The following is a 16443-nucleotide window of genomic DNA, read 5'->3' as shown; positions in this document are numbered from 1 at the left end:
ATTTCTCAAAGAGCAGGAGTTGAGTGGAAAACAAAGCAGGTTTATACACAGTTTTATTTCTGTTAAATAAATTAAAAGCACCAAAAAAAAAATCGGAAAAGATGAAACCAGGTGCGAGTGTTTCCTTGCGTACCTTTAAATGTACCGTAACTTTATGAACAGATTGTGACAAAACTGAGGAAAAACGTTACAAATAAATCAGCTTGTACAGCGGCATAAGACGACACTTAAAATCAGAGGTTTTTTGATTACATTGATTTTGTGTTTGACATGATGAGGGTGGTATTTCTAAAGCAGAAGTAAAAAAAAAAAAAGGCTATTGTGAAATGGCTCTCCTAAATCTGAACCGTTACTACTGTGTGAGAATAGAGCAACTTCAACGAGCAGGTGTTTCTGTAAGTGCCATGATTGTCCGTGTTGTGACAATGCCTCCACACATGATATCTCTGAAGTTTCTTGCATCATGAAGAGGGGAAATAAGTGTCAGTAACGGGAATATTTTTGTCCACACAGGAATCCAAAAAAGAGGAAATAGTGTTCATTATAAACGGCGTAGATGTTTCTTATTAAAATAAACATGTTATGCAACAGTGACTGAAAAAATCCTCTGTGGCACTAATGAGAAAGGCGCACAAAGACGGGCTGTTTCCTGCAGAGTAATGAGCCATTAAACCTCACTAAACCTGCACCCAGCAAAATGCTGCATCACTTAAAACTAGAGTTTTACTCATCTGCATTTAAAATGAGGAGCACAGCGGCTGTGTCTTGGCAACACAAAAGGCCTAAAGCAATGAGTAACGAGCATGAGGATGTGGCAGAATCAAGGAAAAGGACCTGTAAACAAACACAGACATTAACAGTACCACCTTCATGACAAACAGCAGACACCATCACATTTTTGCACCACCATAGAGACAGTCAAATATCCATGAAACAAGGAAACAACCACTATTTACACCGTTTAAGACATCAAGGAACCACATAGGGTGACTCTTCACTCAATTCTGGCGCAGCAGGAAGTTAGTGTGTTAACAGACTTGTTTCGTAACTCAAGAGGAAACTTGCAAAACAAGATGTAAGGCTCACTGCGGAAGTTACACAAAAAAACACAGCAAACCTTCACGACAGAAGACTTTTCTATGACAGGGTGATAAAAAAAACAAGTGATCAATATTTCCAGTGAAATATTTCAAAACAATGCAGAAGTGTGGAAAATAAGGCTGACTGTAAAAGGAACCAAAAACTGTTCAGATGGTGAAAAATATATAAATAACAGTTCAAATACAGTGGATATGGTCACAAAGTAATATCGTCCCCTCGGTTACAATGCTGCAAAAAGGAGGATTGTCATACTTAATCTTAAGCTTAAACATTCTTAGTATATAGATTTCCATGATTATCCCGTTTTAAACTATCTAATGCTTTGAACAGTATACTAGTATTCAGTCTACTTTCCTTTCTTTAGTGTAATCGAGTCTGTTGCTTATCGTCTACAGATACATAGTGTTTTAACATTCACACCGCTCACTGTTCAGGGGGTTGTTTTGGCATGAGCACCTACAATAAGAAGGGTCAGCAGAGGACCGGAGGGCTTCAGGTCATCAGAAAGTGCGGAGGCATCAGTTCAAACCCCTCCCATGTGCGTCCCAAGTCCACCAGCGGGCCGAATGAAACCTGAAGATGTGACACTTGGTACAATCCTCACAGCTCTAATCAAAGTCTTCTAACATGAGAGTTTGTGAATGGTAGGGTGCAAAAGAAGATGCACTGGTCTCCAATAGATGACAAAAGAGGATCATGTTACACAGTGTCCTACAGGTCCAGGTGCTTTTTTTTTTCCAATCAGTAAGTCAGGCTCGGAGTCCTGGCAATCCTGACGGATGTCATGAGGGACCTCAGTTACTCCTCGTCTCCCGCCATGAGGAAACCCAGGATGAAGTCGATGGCTTTCTGCCGTTCGTGTGGTGTCTGTCTGCCCATCATGTTGGGAGGCGGTCGGATAAGGAGGCTGCCAAAGAGTGTCGCTGAAATACAAGAACAGGAAAAAGAGGTGAAGAAAAGATACAGCTAATACTCCTTTCCCACCTAAATTTACCGTTGACGTGGGTTTTTCAGACCCGGGAAGACCCGCTTATAAATGCTGATCGTCTCTGTTCCCATTGCCAGTGAAGTATACTCCTTTTGGTCACTTTTCTGCTGCGTCAGCGTCTGACGTCACAAACACGCCGGAAACAGGGTGAGTAAACAGTGAAGATGTTATGGTGCTTAGGTCTGTATATTATCTATTACTCATTTAGCGCTTCTCGGAAGGAGACAGGCAAAATTTGTAGCTGAGATGACGAGAAGTCGCAGAAGTTACCGACGGAGCATAGCACCGCGCCGGAAAGGGGACAGAGATTAGTGTGTCGACATGGATTTTGTGTTCTGAATGCCAATTGTAACCTTTCCCATTAAGGAAAAAAACCGGGTGTTAGAGGGTTTTTTAACCAGTGGTAAAGGGGCTTAACTCATGCTCCCATCAACTAAAATAAAGCAAGGCGTCATGTGCTAATAAGCCAATATATGCCATAAAACATTCATGTCAATGTAGCCAGCTTTTGTTATTTATTACAGCTTGCGACAGTTAAGAGGAAGCTAATGTCCCTGATAGAAAATCTAACTTAAGAGAGAGAGTGAAAGTGATCTCTATTCCTGTTTCACCCATAATACATTTAAACAAGCTCGAGTACATTAGCCCAACCTGCTTTGAAGAAACTATAAAAAAAGTGTCCCCTCATTGCTTTTAAATTAGTCTCTTAGAAGACTCGGGGATTAATCAGAAACTTTGCATCCAGCTTGAATTAGAGAACATTAAGAGAGGATGTATCCATTCTTTTACCTATGAGGCTGGCTGTTAGGTTGTTGTTGTGTGAGTGCTTCAGGAGTTCCTTCAAAAACGCCATTAAGTAGCGAAACACGTTGCGGTGAGCCCGGGGCAACTGGGAGATCAACTGTCAAGACAAGAGGACAAAGATTGGTGTTACACATTATTCTATGTGGTTTATGAAAATCCAGTGATGCAAAGCTAAAACAAGCTTTGCATGAAACACACCTGTGAGAAAACAAAGATCAAACACAGTGACTGTACCTGTTTGCAGAGGCGGCTGTCATGAGCGCAGTCTAGGCACCGTTGGTAGAGTTCGTAACACACCACCGGCTCCGGCAAGGCCTCCAAGAAGATCAGCAGAGCCTCAGCTACAGAGTGGTTACAACCGACTGCACGAACAGTTAGGGAAGATGAAAAGCAAGTATGGAGTCCAGCGAGGGCACAAAAGCATGATCCTTTTCAGACCCTGCCTCTGCCTGTATGTCCCCTCATTGTTATCATCTGTTGCCATTCACAGCTCGCAAGCTCTACAAGATTTTGGACACCCAAAGTCACATGACTGATGCTATTATTACGTTAACACTAAAATACACACATGTATATAATTTATTTATGATTTTTCCTGTATGTTATTTGTATTGAGCCTGGCGTCATAAAGAAGGATACCAATAGAGTCTGGGATGCTGGTGTCCAGACAGTCGATGATGCTCTGCAGCTCCTCCTGCAGGCCTGGTGTCTGGAACAAGTCCTCCTGGGAGACATTCAGAGACAAATACATTTAAAACACTTCCCACAAGTGTAATTTGTATCAATATAGTTAGTTATTGTGCCGCACGCAAACAAGCGCTCAGTCATACAGAAGAACTCATCAGAGATTAAGCACACGAAAAAGTTACCTCTTAAATCAACATATTAAAACATGAATCTGACTTCATCCTTAGTCCCACAAGCAAAGTCTTTTCTCTTAAAAGGTAAAAGCTGTACATAAGGAACACTTACACAAAGTTTCATCAGTATCATTATATAAACTGTTGCCAAAAATACTAAAATAATCAGTAATTCAAAATGTTTTAGTTGTAGCGAATACTTCCTCAGCTGTAGTTTTCTCACCTGATCACAGGACTTGATGAAAAGGTGGTTGACAAGAATCCACACTTCCTTGGGGATCTTTAGAGGTATGTCCTCAGTACTTGCTCCGTCCACCATCAGGAAGCTCACCTTTGATTTTTCCTGGTAAGAGATTTCACAATCACTATGTTTTACGATGACATATTGCATCATTTCCTGGAATAATGTATCAGTAATTTCCTGCTTATTCATACACGGAAAAATCACGACATTACTCCCCATGTTGTGTAATCTGGTCAGTTAGTGACAGAGTATGAGCTGCTGTGAGGTCAGGTTAAAGCCTAAGGTGTGGAAACTAAAAAGGAGAGCCATGTAAGGGCTGGATATCACATTCTTTTTATCTCTGCAAATGGATCCCTGAGACTCACGAGAGACGTCCAAAAATAACCACAGCTAGTGAAGCTGCACATAAATGCAGGGAACGCTTGAGAGGGCCTTTAATGGGAGAGAATGCACACTCGCAGAAATAATGAAAGATTAAATGTATATAAACTGAAGAAACAGGGCTGATTTAAACTCTATGAGGATATTTGTTCACTCGTGCAGCTATGAGGTTTCACTGATCAGTTATGAAATAAAAGAGGAGGCTCGTTTGGCTTCATAGGACTGTTTGAGCTTAGCTGAACAGCCCCTAACATTTCTTCTCATTAGCTTCAATCATGTTAATGAGGGAGCTTTGCAGCGAGGGTGACCTGCTGTGAAATGAGATTTAGTGTGATCGTGTTTTTTAGCTTGTTGGACCGGTGCACCCAGTTCTCAGTGGGCAAGCGGAGATTCAACGTGTGACTGATTTGCACACACAGATTATAACTAAGCTGAAGGGTTCTGGTCTGTGATTGCCTGCGGGTTACGAATTGTTGCCCTTGTGAGCTTCCTGAAACTTAGAGCATGTAGACAGACAGTAAGTGATAGAACACAATGTTGCAGCTGAAGAGGACGGCATGTTAAAACGTCGTCCAACATTTAGAGAAGTATGCATTGTTACTTTGGTTCAGAGAGTTAGATGAGAGGTTTGATATCACTGCTGTGCTAAAAGTATAGATGTAGAGCTAAGAGGCGATTAGCTTGGATGCTCCCATTTCTCATGTTCTTTTGACTTTGGTGTTCACAAGCCTTAAATAGTTACAGAGACAACATGGACGTGACAAAGAAAATGTTGCTCAGAATAAATCCAGGTCACTCTATGTAGGCAACTCCTCAAGGCTACAAATTATTACCATATTGCATAGGGGTGGGAATCACAGGGTAACTCACGATACGATACACAATGGGTGGCCCACGATAATGATAATATAATACATCAAGATATCTGATTTACTTCTTCGGCCATTTATTTTTAATTCACCTTACCCTCATTCATGTCATAAGCGCCACCGCGAGGAGACATGAAGTAGTGACGCAGTGAGTCAAAATCACAGGGGAACCTGTTTAAAGCGCCGTATATTTGTATATTTGTCGATAAATTGTATTGCACAAGTCAGGACAACAATATACTGCCATAATGATATTTTGCCAGAATATTGCCGGATATTAAGCCGAAAAAAAATCAGAGTGAATTGCCGGTAACAAGAAGTTTTTGACCATCAGCTCAACGTTTACTTTGGTCGCCTGTGTTTCTGACTAATACGACGTCAGTCTGTCAACCCAACAAGTCGGGTAGCAAAGCTTTCTCCAACTTTCCCAGTGTTTGTTCAGACCTGAGGCAGCCTTCATGTGGATTTTTGTGGTGAAAAAACTCGTTCTCCAAATATTGTGAATGCAGGATAAGAACAGACGCATGCTAACAGCTAGCCTGGCTCTCTACAGAGTTTAAAATAATTCAACGAACAACTTTAGAGCTTAAAGAGGAGGTATTATGCCATTTCACATTGAAAGACATATATATAATGTTACAATGTTGCATGTCCAGACTAAACGTAAGTTTCAAATCTGTTGGTAAAAGTATGGTGGCATAATCCCCAGGCTTCTCAGCTCAGTCTGCAGGCTGCTGTGAACGCCAGGTTTCACACTGTTTTTTCTACATGCTGCCCTTTGTGACGTGACAAAGAGAGCTGGCCAATCAGAAGAAAGTGGGCTTGTAGGGGCGGGGTTTCTTAAAGGGACACAGCTAACTGAGTCGTTTCAGGCAGAGGCTGTATGAGGGCCTGCACAGAGCACCAGTGTGAGAAAGTAGTTTTTTAATGATAAATTATGCTCAGCTACTCCACAGAGTGAAATATAAAGCTTGAAATGACCAAATACCCCCCCCTTTAATCGTTGTTGGTTGCAGTGTTTTGGCCTTTAACAAGCCTGTAAGCCTCACTTGTACCTGAAGCAACAGGCCGCCATTCACGCAGGCCATTGCATAGTTAAACCACACCTCTTCTTAGAGATGTAGTGTTGGCATATCTATAAACTTCACTGCTAGCCATTTCCCTCTGCTTGCAGCCTTTATGCTAAGCTAGGCTTATTGCCTCACAGCTCTGGCTTCATACTTTACGCACAGACATGAAATTCTCATAATTCTCAGAAAGAAACTGAACGAAGAGATTCCTGAAATGTGACCCTTTGATTTCTGAATGTTGGACACAAAAATAATAATAATAAATCATTTTGTGTATAAAAACAATTTAAAATATTTTTCTACTAGTGTGTAAATCTTTACGGCTGACGTTACAAACAGGGTGTAGCCTTCACTGGCTCTTCTGTTGACGTCACATCCCAAGATGACTCTTATTGTACTTTTCCTTTTATGACATAAGCAACTGAGGAAGGTCAATAAAAGGGTCATAAAACAGATATTTGATCACAGAGGTCGTGTAACTAAGATGACCCTGTGTTGTAATAGCTGGTTGCTATCAATGTTAATATTTTACCTTTTCCATGTAGCTGTCCTCTCCCTGAGCAAGAAGCCAGCCCACCACCACAGTGAAGAGTTGGAAAGGAATGATCAAGGCAAGGAGAGGCGATGAAGGGAAACATAGGAGGACAGTAGATAGAAGAGTGATGCACAAACAGGGTCAGAAAAGAAGATAGATTATGGATTTTTCTTGCATAACTCATTGATCAGCAGGAGAATGAAATAGTTTAAATAGAAATAAAGGAGCACTGAGTGATAGGAGCTATATCCCGAAGCCAAATCAGACAAAAATAGAGATATGGAAACAGACAGAAGCGAATGAGTTAAGACCAGAGAAGTATATTTATATAAAGCACTAACATGGGCCTAACCTGAGTCAGTTTTCCCTCTTCTTTAAGAGGCCCCATCCTATGTTTTTGCCACTTCCTCATTCCCTTGGCCCCTCTTGGCCAGAAATATACAGGTTGAGACATTTTAAGCTCTCCAAAGATAGGCGCTCTGTGTGACTGAGGTTAGCCAGAGGGAGAGAACAAGCCCTAACGCATTCCTGCTCATACTTCAGGTAGTGAACGGCTTAAGCCTGAGGAAGAGCCATGTCATCACAATCTGAACTACTGTGTCGAGGGAAGTTTGTGTTTAACAATCAGAGTTTCAACTCCAAACTAATCTGATTTGCAATTCAATTTAAACGGCTGCTGGACGAGCGTTCCCTCACCAGGTCAATGAGCTTGGTGATGGGGATCTCTCTGATGGGCTTCTTCATGCGACAGAGAGTCTCCAGCGAGGTGCCGAAGCAGCTGGGCAGGTAGTTGCCAGAGATGGTAATGAAGTAGTCCTTGCCGCGGTCCAGATGGAGCACCAGAATGTCCTCTATGGAGTCCTCTGCGGAGTTCAGCAGCGTGACCGAGTCTTTACTGACATACACCTCCAGATAGATCTCCAAGGTCTCGTCTGCTCGGGAAGATAAGGAAGAAGAAGAGAATTGTCAGAGGGATTTGAAAAACTAAAGCAACATTAGGTTGCATGAAAGTATACCGTGATTAGAAACTATGCCTACCTTTATCTTATATGTATTATGTTTGAGAACACTATTGACAATACTCTGATTAAATATATTACAGCCTTCAGCCCTGTGAATATACAAGGAGCCTCATTCACCTTCATTACACTTTAAAAAAACATCATATAATAAAAACTGTGCTGCAGACTCGCAGCGCTGAGAGGGGGAGAACACGAGCAGGGAGGGAGGGAGCGGGTGATCGCATACTGAAGCGATGACGTGATATAAAACTTTGTGCGATCATGAAGCCTGATGCTACAGGTCTGTGTAGAAATATATGAACCACACAGCAGACTGGAGTCTCTGTTAACAGTGTGGAGACAGAGTTTATACTTTATAGTAACTGTGCGCGAAAATACGGACAAATTGCAACCTTATTGTGCCAGGTACAGAGCATGAGAGGCACACAAATAGGTTATATCTGCTCGTCTCCTAACTTCTGTGGTTAAAAAAAAAAAATTGATCCTGATTTCTACCGTAGATTACCATGGCAACGATTGAAGCTCCAAAGCATTCAGGTCAGCCCTAGATTTCATAGACTGTAGACTAATAACAACTAAGAAACATTATCAAATAAACACAGAAAAATCACACATTACAGTCACAAGAACACGACTGTTTTAGGGTGTTATTGACACAGCTCGCTGAGGGCAGCGATGGCAGAGGACAGAGCTCTTACTGCAGTGTGTTAAAGAGCACAATGAAAAGGAAGTTCTTAAGATAGTAAAGTAACAGACTTACTCGGCTCTAAGAATCCGTCGCTGGGCTCGGCTCGGAGCCAAGGCTTGCAATACTGCGAGTCATTGAGTTTGGGGATGAAGGCAAAGTGACAGGGGACCTGCCCGTCATTTGTTATCATGAAGCGCTCCCTTTGGAGCTGCCGGAATTTCACACTCTCAAATGTAAACTGCAGAAGAAGAAAGAGAGGCAATCTTTATCCTTTATCCCACAAATTCTATGAGAAATTACAACATGCTGCTCTGTTGTAAAAGGTGATTAGAGTGTCATAAATACATGAGATTAAATCTCTCAATATAAATGCGAGACAGACTCTCAGTATAATGGCTGCACGTGTATGTTTACCTCTCTTCGGCTCAGAGACACAGATGGAAGGAAATCATTCTCCATCCGGTCCATCGCCCGAACAATCTCCTCAAACACCTTTTTGTGGCGCTCCTCATTTACCACTTTAACCTTTGACACAAACACAAAAGGTCAACTTTAATTATTTTTATCCATATAAAGTACTTATTACACAAGACAGAACCTTGCATGTTTCACCCAAATCAGTCTGTTCAGGGTTTTTTATACGGCAACAACTCTTCTTACCCCGACACTAAAGAGAGAGCTGACAGGCTTGTGGTCACTAGTTTGCAGCTCCATGTGACTCCGGTATTTGAGCTGCTTGACATTGTTGCCCCTCCACAGGATTCTGTCACACCAAGCCGGGACACGGCACTTCCCACTGCAGGAAAAAAGTCACAGTTTCAGAGGCAAAGAGAAAGGTCAGACATCAGACATGCATACAGTTCTGCTGACTCTGTATTAGTGTAACGATAAGGCCGGAAAACACTTCCTTTTCGAGCACAAGTTTAATCAGGATTCCAAAGCAGAACAAGAGAAACTGAGGTTGCAATAATATTAAAAAAAAGAAAAAACCTAGAGTCAGTTATTAAAACAAAATGACACAAGACGAGGAAATGTTTTTACCTTGAGTCCCATCGATCCGTTTTGGGGTCGTACTTATATGTGGGAATGAAGTTGATGTCTCCCTCCATGAAGTCTGTGAAGGCTCTCTTCGTCTGCCTTTGAATGTTCAGCTACACAATGAAAACAAACTGAATCCTTAACCATCAACAGAAAACAACCTGTTATTTACAAAATATATTTCCCTAATCCCTACTTATAAAGAAACATTTTAGTTGGAGTTATGTCACAGTCAAGGTCACATCCGGATAGGAAAACACAATACCAGTCTACTAATACAAAAAAGCCTCTTCTTAACTGGGAATTACAGATTAAGAGTCTCATTCAAATGCCAAGTTCTCCTACATTGTGTTAAAATCACTAATTACACACCACATTACTAATAAAGTTGTTTCTAAAATGTGTGCCAATACTTGTCTTTACCTAAAGTGGTGGAGATTTTCCTTTCAGGTGTTTGTCATCAGTGCACAACACGTAAGTTTAGAGAAACCACTGTTACCACTGTTAGCAGTCTTTTACCTGATCAACCTCCTGCAGCTTTTTTAGCTCATTCTTGACAATGTGCTGTTTGACCTCAGCCGCATCGTACATGAACAGACGGTAGTTTAAATCCCCGAGCCAGATAACAACACTGAAACACAAAAAGAAACAGATAGTTTAACACAGGGACGCTGAGTAAGTTTAGGTTGGTAACAATCTCGGATCCCACCAGCTATAGTCTGATGACGATATAGCCTCTGGGGACAAGGGTGAACATGCCGTGCGTGTAGCCGGCGGTTAGTAATAAACGACTTCCTTTTCTGCGTTTTGTCTTGTGTTTAACTTTAATTAATGGGTCTTATCTTTGTCGAAATCTCAACATCATGATGCAGATTATTGAAAAGTCCAAATAAAGCTTTGTCAGGTCTGTCCTCAAGAGGAGAAGAAAACTACTTTTAAAATGCTCGTTTGTTGAACGGAAGTCGGATTGATCATTCCTGATGCATTTGACGAAGTCAGGAAATCTGAACGCCGAACGGCTTTCGTGAGACAGCTTCAAGGGAATGTATCTCAAGTTGAATTTTTGGATGTAGAACAGATTGTTAGCTGTTAGCATGCATATGTCTGTTTATAGAGATTAATAAGAAGCTAAATCATCATCAGATGACAGCTGATGGGAGCCGGGATGACATTACGCCGCATTACGTCCCGCCTGCTTTTGCTCTCCACACGGACTGTTTTTCCTGCATACGCCGCAGCCTGCTGATTCGCGATTGGTCAATATTACCCGGACTACAAGCGTAGTACAAACAGAAACCAGAACACTTGCCGGCCCTAAAATCCACGTCCCTGCCTACAGATTCTAAATAGAAATGTAGAAATAGAGATTCGGTTGGTAATAATGATGCTGAAAATCTGCATGTAAAATAAACATAAAACACAAGACATCAGTAACAGTTCGCTTGAAACAAAACTTCAGAGTAATGTTCTCTCTCTGGAAATAAGTGACTGAGGGACTCACTCATGTTTGACAATACTGAGAGGAGGGTAGTCCAGTAAGTGGAAGGTCATGCGGGCACATATGTCTTTGTAGTCCTGGTTGCGGCGCTCAAAGTCTTCCACGTGTGCTGCTAGATGGGAGTTGACGATGCAGAAACTAGTGTTGTGGAAAACGAACCTCACTGCCACACCGCCTTTGTTCCCCTGCAGAGAAAAAAGGTTTCATGTGAAAGATCAGGCTCTCAGTTTGATAGTATACAATTATCCCAAGGCTTTCTATTACTTAATGTATATTGAGGCATTCAGTCAGAGTGTGGTGTAACCTTACCATTTTCCCCATGATCCCCGTCCCCACATGTTCTGCAGCCACTTCTTTTAGATGATTCTTGAGCGTCTTTTTGACAAAGACAACAAGCATCATCCCAACCAGTCGTATGATCCGAACCTGCAGATGTAAAAAGGAAAAACAGCCAACAAATGCATCAAAATGACTGGAATCAGCTGTCCTTTACCGTGTCAATTCACGGCAAATGGCTGCATTTACACACAGACGGCAGAGAGCTAACATGCAAGGTACTGATCAGATATACGGCAGAGCCACCCAGTTCTTCCTTCATTCTTTTTCTACGCACCCGTTTGTACTTGGCTTTTGGGTGCAAGCTCCTCTCCACCGCCTCCACCCATATCTGCTCCTTGGATGAGTCCATGTAGAAGAAAGCTTCAGTGCTCAGGTCCAATTCCTGAAAACTAGAGTCAGAAACACATGCCATAATGGAGGTTATAGAAGCAGGAGCGGAGGTCATTATGTAAGACTGTCATGGTCAGAAAAGAAGCGTGTAATAAAATTCTCACTGACCCCAGAGCGTAAAGATCAGGAGGTTCTGTGTCACAGCAGAGCCACGGCTCGAGGGTGCTGTCTGGAGACTGGCCGTTCACATTCCACGTACCCGTGAAAAATCTAAAGAATGCACAGTGCATGAATAATGATTACAGGGGAAGCAGTTTTTACATTATTGTGTTTTTATATCAAGACAACAAACAACCAATGTGCAGAATAAAAAAAGCTCTTCTTACTTGAAGGTCTCTATGTCCACATATTCGTTCTCCTTCTTGCCCAGGCGGTGTTTGATGAGGTATTCTCTTTGTCCTGCCTGGCTGGAGAACATAGCCTGTCTCATGCTGTTGGTGGTGGGGCTGTCGCCCCAAGACGTCGGCCTGTCTGTGCGGTCAAACCCTGCCCTGAAACTACTGAAAAAAGGAAAATATGTATTTTTTAACAGTAGTAATATTTTAATTGGATAATCACTGAGCTTTCTGGACTACAAACATGGTGTCACGACAGGTTAACTTACTCTGGTTTGCTGCTAAGGTAGGAGTTGTCTTTGGCCTGTAAGGAGACAGCTCTGTCTTTAGGGATTGGTGGAGGAGGCAGAGGATTGGTTGGAGTGTAGGAGGCTTTGCGAGGAGGTAGAGGGGGAACAGGGGGAGGCTCCCTCGAGGCAACTATGCGATTCTGATGGTTCTTCTTTTCCTCCACTTTGAGAGCGTGATTGAAGTTCTCCTCAAAGCCGAAGTCTGAGGCGAGCGATTGAACTGGATTTCAGAAACAGTGAGTTCAAAAGCAGAGGATTCAATCCCACACCAAAAGACAACTAATTAGGAAGACAAAGACTTAAGATGACAGTGTATCTGTGTTATAGTGTGCACGTGTTAGTGAGATATGTTACCGCACCATTATTGAGGTTGGGAGGCAGTGCAATGGTAGATTTGGGTGCGTTGCCTCCAGAGCCCACCGAGTTAGCGGTCTTGTTTGCTCTCTGCGGGGGGATGGGGACGGGGCCTCTCAGGGCAGCTGGTGCAAGAGGCTCCATCGCTTTGGGTTTTCTGCGTTTAGTTTCAACTGAGGAAATAAAAACAGCAATGTCAGAAGAAAGAATGATACAGACTCGAGCAGAAGGAGCATATTTCAAAGGATCCTTTTTAACTGTGTAAACTTAAGAAATATGCAATTAAATATGCAACAGGTTACTTTTGATAGAATGCCTTATTACATTTTTTACTTTACTTAAGGAAATTCACATCCTGTTTCAGCTGCCCTCACTTAATGTAAATATGAACTCAGATAAAAATGAGCCAACACCCTGAAAAACAATGTTGACCTTACAGGAGAGGAGAATACCAGAGCACAAGCAAGAACTAGGCTAAAGGGGCACAGTAAATCTGAGCTACTGATCACATCAGGGTGTTAAAATCAATAAATAATGAATGCAATCAGATGATTACAGTGAGACTTGATGAACATGTTCAAAATGCCACGATAGATAACAGCCAGCCATTCACACACGTATCAAAAATGCAATCAAGACCCACAAAAAATAATTATTAATCTTTAAGTTCTTATCACAGGAATCCTTGTGTCAATATCAGAGTATGATACTAGTCTTCATAAAGAGTCAAAGAGATTTTATTGTTGTGATTTCTACTTAGGTCACTTACTCTTTACTAACATTAATATCAAGCTAAAGGTGATGTTTTGTATCATCTACAACTACGTGGTTACCATCTTGTCTTACTGCAAACAAAATCACTAATGCCAATATTTCTTTGAGGTGGACCTAATTTTAAAAAAATTTACTAAACTGCACCTGTCTTCATAATATCAATTGCAAAATAGATAAACAAATGTCTGCTCTTCCTTTGTTAGCAACAGCAACTGCAGCGACTAAATTAAAGCTCCTGTGAGTAACTTTCGGTTTGTGTTGATTTTGGCGCCCCCTGTGGACAAAGCCGTACCTCTCATCTCTTTGCTGATTTTGTCCTGTACATGCTTAAGTGATGGTTTTTAACAAAAAAATCTCATCCTGCTTTCTTTAACAGTCATATGTATCACTCACTTTAAACTAATGTCCTGGAAAATTTAAACAAAGGCAGCGTGCAGTTAATCACTTCGTCTTACACCAACCCCCACCAGCAGTTTCAGGCATTAAAAATAACTATACAGAAATAATCTATCTTGTCGCTGATGGTCTATTTATTTTTGTAGGTCATATAGAGTAATCAGAATTAATGTCTGTTACATAACCATCGAAAAACTCCTCACAGGGGCTTTAATTATTTCTGATTCTGAATGTGATTAAAGGAGAAGAGAAGAAACAAGCTGCAGCTCAAACATCTCCAATGTAAAGTTGTGTGTTCATTTTCTTACTGAAGCCGTAGCTTCAAAAACTAGCCAGGAGTGCAGAAATACAAATCAGGGTAAAACCAAGGAGGTTATGCAGAAGTGAACTCTTTCTGTTTTTGATTCTTGCAGCACACACACACACACACACACACACACACACACACACACACACACAGATGCAGAGTATAAGTGTAGGTAATACAAGTCCTTAAAAGTAAACTGAAAACACAACACTAGTCTCTTAAACACAACATAGTTTATGTTCCTCATTTTGAATAGTAGCATTTGTTACCCTGCAGGTGAGTCATCTTATATTCCAGACTGCAACAATAGCAGGCCTGTTTTTTTAGCTTAACAGAATATATCTTAAATACAAAATGTACTGGTCTTGCACTAACTGATATGTATACATTGTAATCTCTGTGATTAATAAAAGTTCTGACAGTTTGTTCATTCATGTGAAGCGTATCTGTGCAATCGACCTGTGATAAATGTAATAAAAGTGAGAACATAATGGCCTAAGCTTTGGTTCTTTCCGGCTGCATTCACAGACGTGGATCTCGTTTCAAAAACTCCCCGTGTGTGCGTGGAAAGAATACACAGGAAATCAGCGAGTGGTGTAATCCACCCTTAGTGAATAAATGATAGACGACTGATTAAATAATTAATCATCTAACTGCTTCAGACTGCTGACAGACAGCGGCGTCTTACCTTGTTGCTGAGCACTCTTCACCTGAGCCAAGAAAGTCTGAGTCCGCTCATCATCCTGGAGTTCGAGTAGCAGCTCTGGGGATTTTTCTCCTTTGATTCGTAGCCGAACACAAGCTTGAGAGGGGAACGGCAAAGACAGAGAGAGAGAGACATGTTGGACACCTTTAAACACATGAGAAATGCAGACTGTCAAGAAGACAAAGCAGAGTGATTTAATAGTGAGACAATTCGGCATTCTTTCAGGGAGTCCTGGTAACTCATGACCAGCGTCTGCTTCTAAATAAGGACAGACATTTGCCCAAAGGCATGCCCTAAAAATGTACTAGGGTGGCATAGAGGCTAATTGTAATAAATGCCTTGTTTAAGCTCTCTTTTGTGCCCACAACACAGGTCAGTGTTAGTCCAAAGGTACAAACGTATAAAATATTTTCAGCATAATCTGTTACAAAACAAAGTAGAAATACTTTAACCTAAAGAAAAACAGTACTTACAATCTACTGACAAGTTAATAAGAAGAGCTTCTTCAGCCTCTGAAATGAAAGAGGAAAGACAGTTTACACAGTAGCCGGCAGTTCAAAGGTCGGTTGTGGGAGTTAACAAGTGGTGTTATAAATTATTTCAACAGGCTCATGTTGTCCGTTGTCGATTTTTGAATTTGCCTTTGACGTGCAGATGAAATGCTCCCTGGACTTCACAACACCGTGACAGTAACAGTATTATGCAAAAGACTAAAACAGCATGAGGTCTGTAAAATACAAAATAGTTCGCAAGCGGAAATATCCTGAATATTTAAATATAATTTGCAAACCGAAGATATTTGGAACAAAAAGGTAACATACCTCGCACAATTTCAAAATGACCATTGATGGGTATAGACAGCTGAGCCACAGGGCGAGACACTACAGCATCAGGGGTGGCCAAGACACCCAATCTGTATGAGGGCGAAAACACAGAGTCCCACTTAATATCAGCTCTGTGAGGTTTTAATATCATTTCAACACATAGCATATGCAGACAGTTCTCCTTTTGCTCATAACAGGCATTCTCTTGCAATTAAAATTGTGTTTCATGCACAGCATTCGGCGTGAAAATAAAACATGCAGTGTAATGGTACATGTATTATTAGGATTATAATTATCAAGTGATTAAAATGTGAGTTTAATATTTACAAAAATGTGAAATGCACATGCACACATGCAACAGTTTCTTTAAGTCTGATTTGCAGACCGGCAGCTTTAAGCAAGCAATGACACAAGATTAACTAAAATGAAGCTTTCTGCTTTTGTTGACAAAACCGTTCTGTTGCTACCTGGAGCACATTCAAAGGAGCAGCACTTAAAAAGGCAAGATAAGCAGCTTTAAATCTGTGATGTTGTTTAATGTAGGCGAGGTCGTGTTTCACTCTCTAACAATGGGTGACTAACACAGTCAGGGTCAGAGAAACACGCAGGGTGCTGCCCACGTTTCCCCTC

The 16443-nt window shown here is 41.4% G+C and overlaps 1 protein-coding gene across 2 annotated transcripts; it reads right to left on the bottom strand.

Annotated features, from left to right (window-relative positions):
• Positions 1-36: 36 nt before the first annotated feature.
• ocrl (OCRL inositol polyphosphate-5-phosphatase) lies at positions 37-15055 on the bottom strand. Of its 2 annotated transcripts, XM_069669874.1 has the most exons (20): positions 14972-15055; positions 12812-12979; positions 12432-12672; positions 12154-12327; positions 11936-12037; positions 11712-11826; positions 11408-11524; positions 11102-11283; positions 10120-10231; positions 9604-9713; positions 9223-9358; positions 8977-9087; positions 8635-8800; positions 7549-7784; positions 6850-6873; positions 3977-4096; positions 3533-3617; positions 3128-3255; positions 2879-2990; positions 37-2024 (listed from the first exon to the last, which is right to left on the bottom strand). In XM_069669874.1, the coding sequence occupies exons 2-20, from the start codon at positions 12948-12950 to the stop codon at positions 1900-1902; spliced, it is 2535 nt and encodes an 844-aa protein (XP_069525975.1). In that variant the 5' UTR covers positions 12951-12979; positions 14972-15055; the 3' UTR covers positions 37-1899. The 2 variants fall into 2 exon arrangements, with proteins under 2 accessions (XP_069525975.1, XP_069525977.1); XM_069669876.1 differs by lacking the exon at positions 6850-6873.
• Between the last annotated feature and the right edge of the window lie 1388 nt (positions 15056-16443).

The sequence above is a fragment of the Semicossyphus pulcher genome, unplaced genomic scaffold, assembly GCF_022749685.1.
Source record: "Semicossyphus pulcher isolate SPU_LCO1_2020_fin unplaced genomic scaffold, fSemPul1.0.p SCAF_2, whole genome shotgun sequence".
Taxonomy (NCBI): Eukaryota; Metazoa; Chordata; class Actinopteri; order Labriformes; family Labridae; genus Semicossyphus; species Semicossyphus pulcher.
This window is presented reverse-complemented; position numbering and strand designations above follow the sequence as displayed.

Coding starts and splice junctions, on each gene's coding strand:
- ocrl (XM_069669874.1), bottom strand. CDS start 12,950: ATGGAGCCTCTTGCACCAGCTGCCCTGAGAGGCCCCGTCCCCATCCCC. Junction 12,328..12,431: donor TACCTTAGCAGCAAACCAGA/GTAAGTTAACCT, acceptor TCCTTTTTTCAG/TAGTTTCAGGGCAGGGTTTG. Junction 11,284..11,407: donor CGGGGATCATGGGGAAAATG/GTAAGGTTACAC, acceptor TTTTCTCTGCAG/GGGAACAAAGGCGGTGTGGC.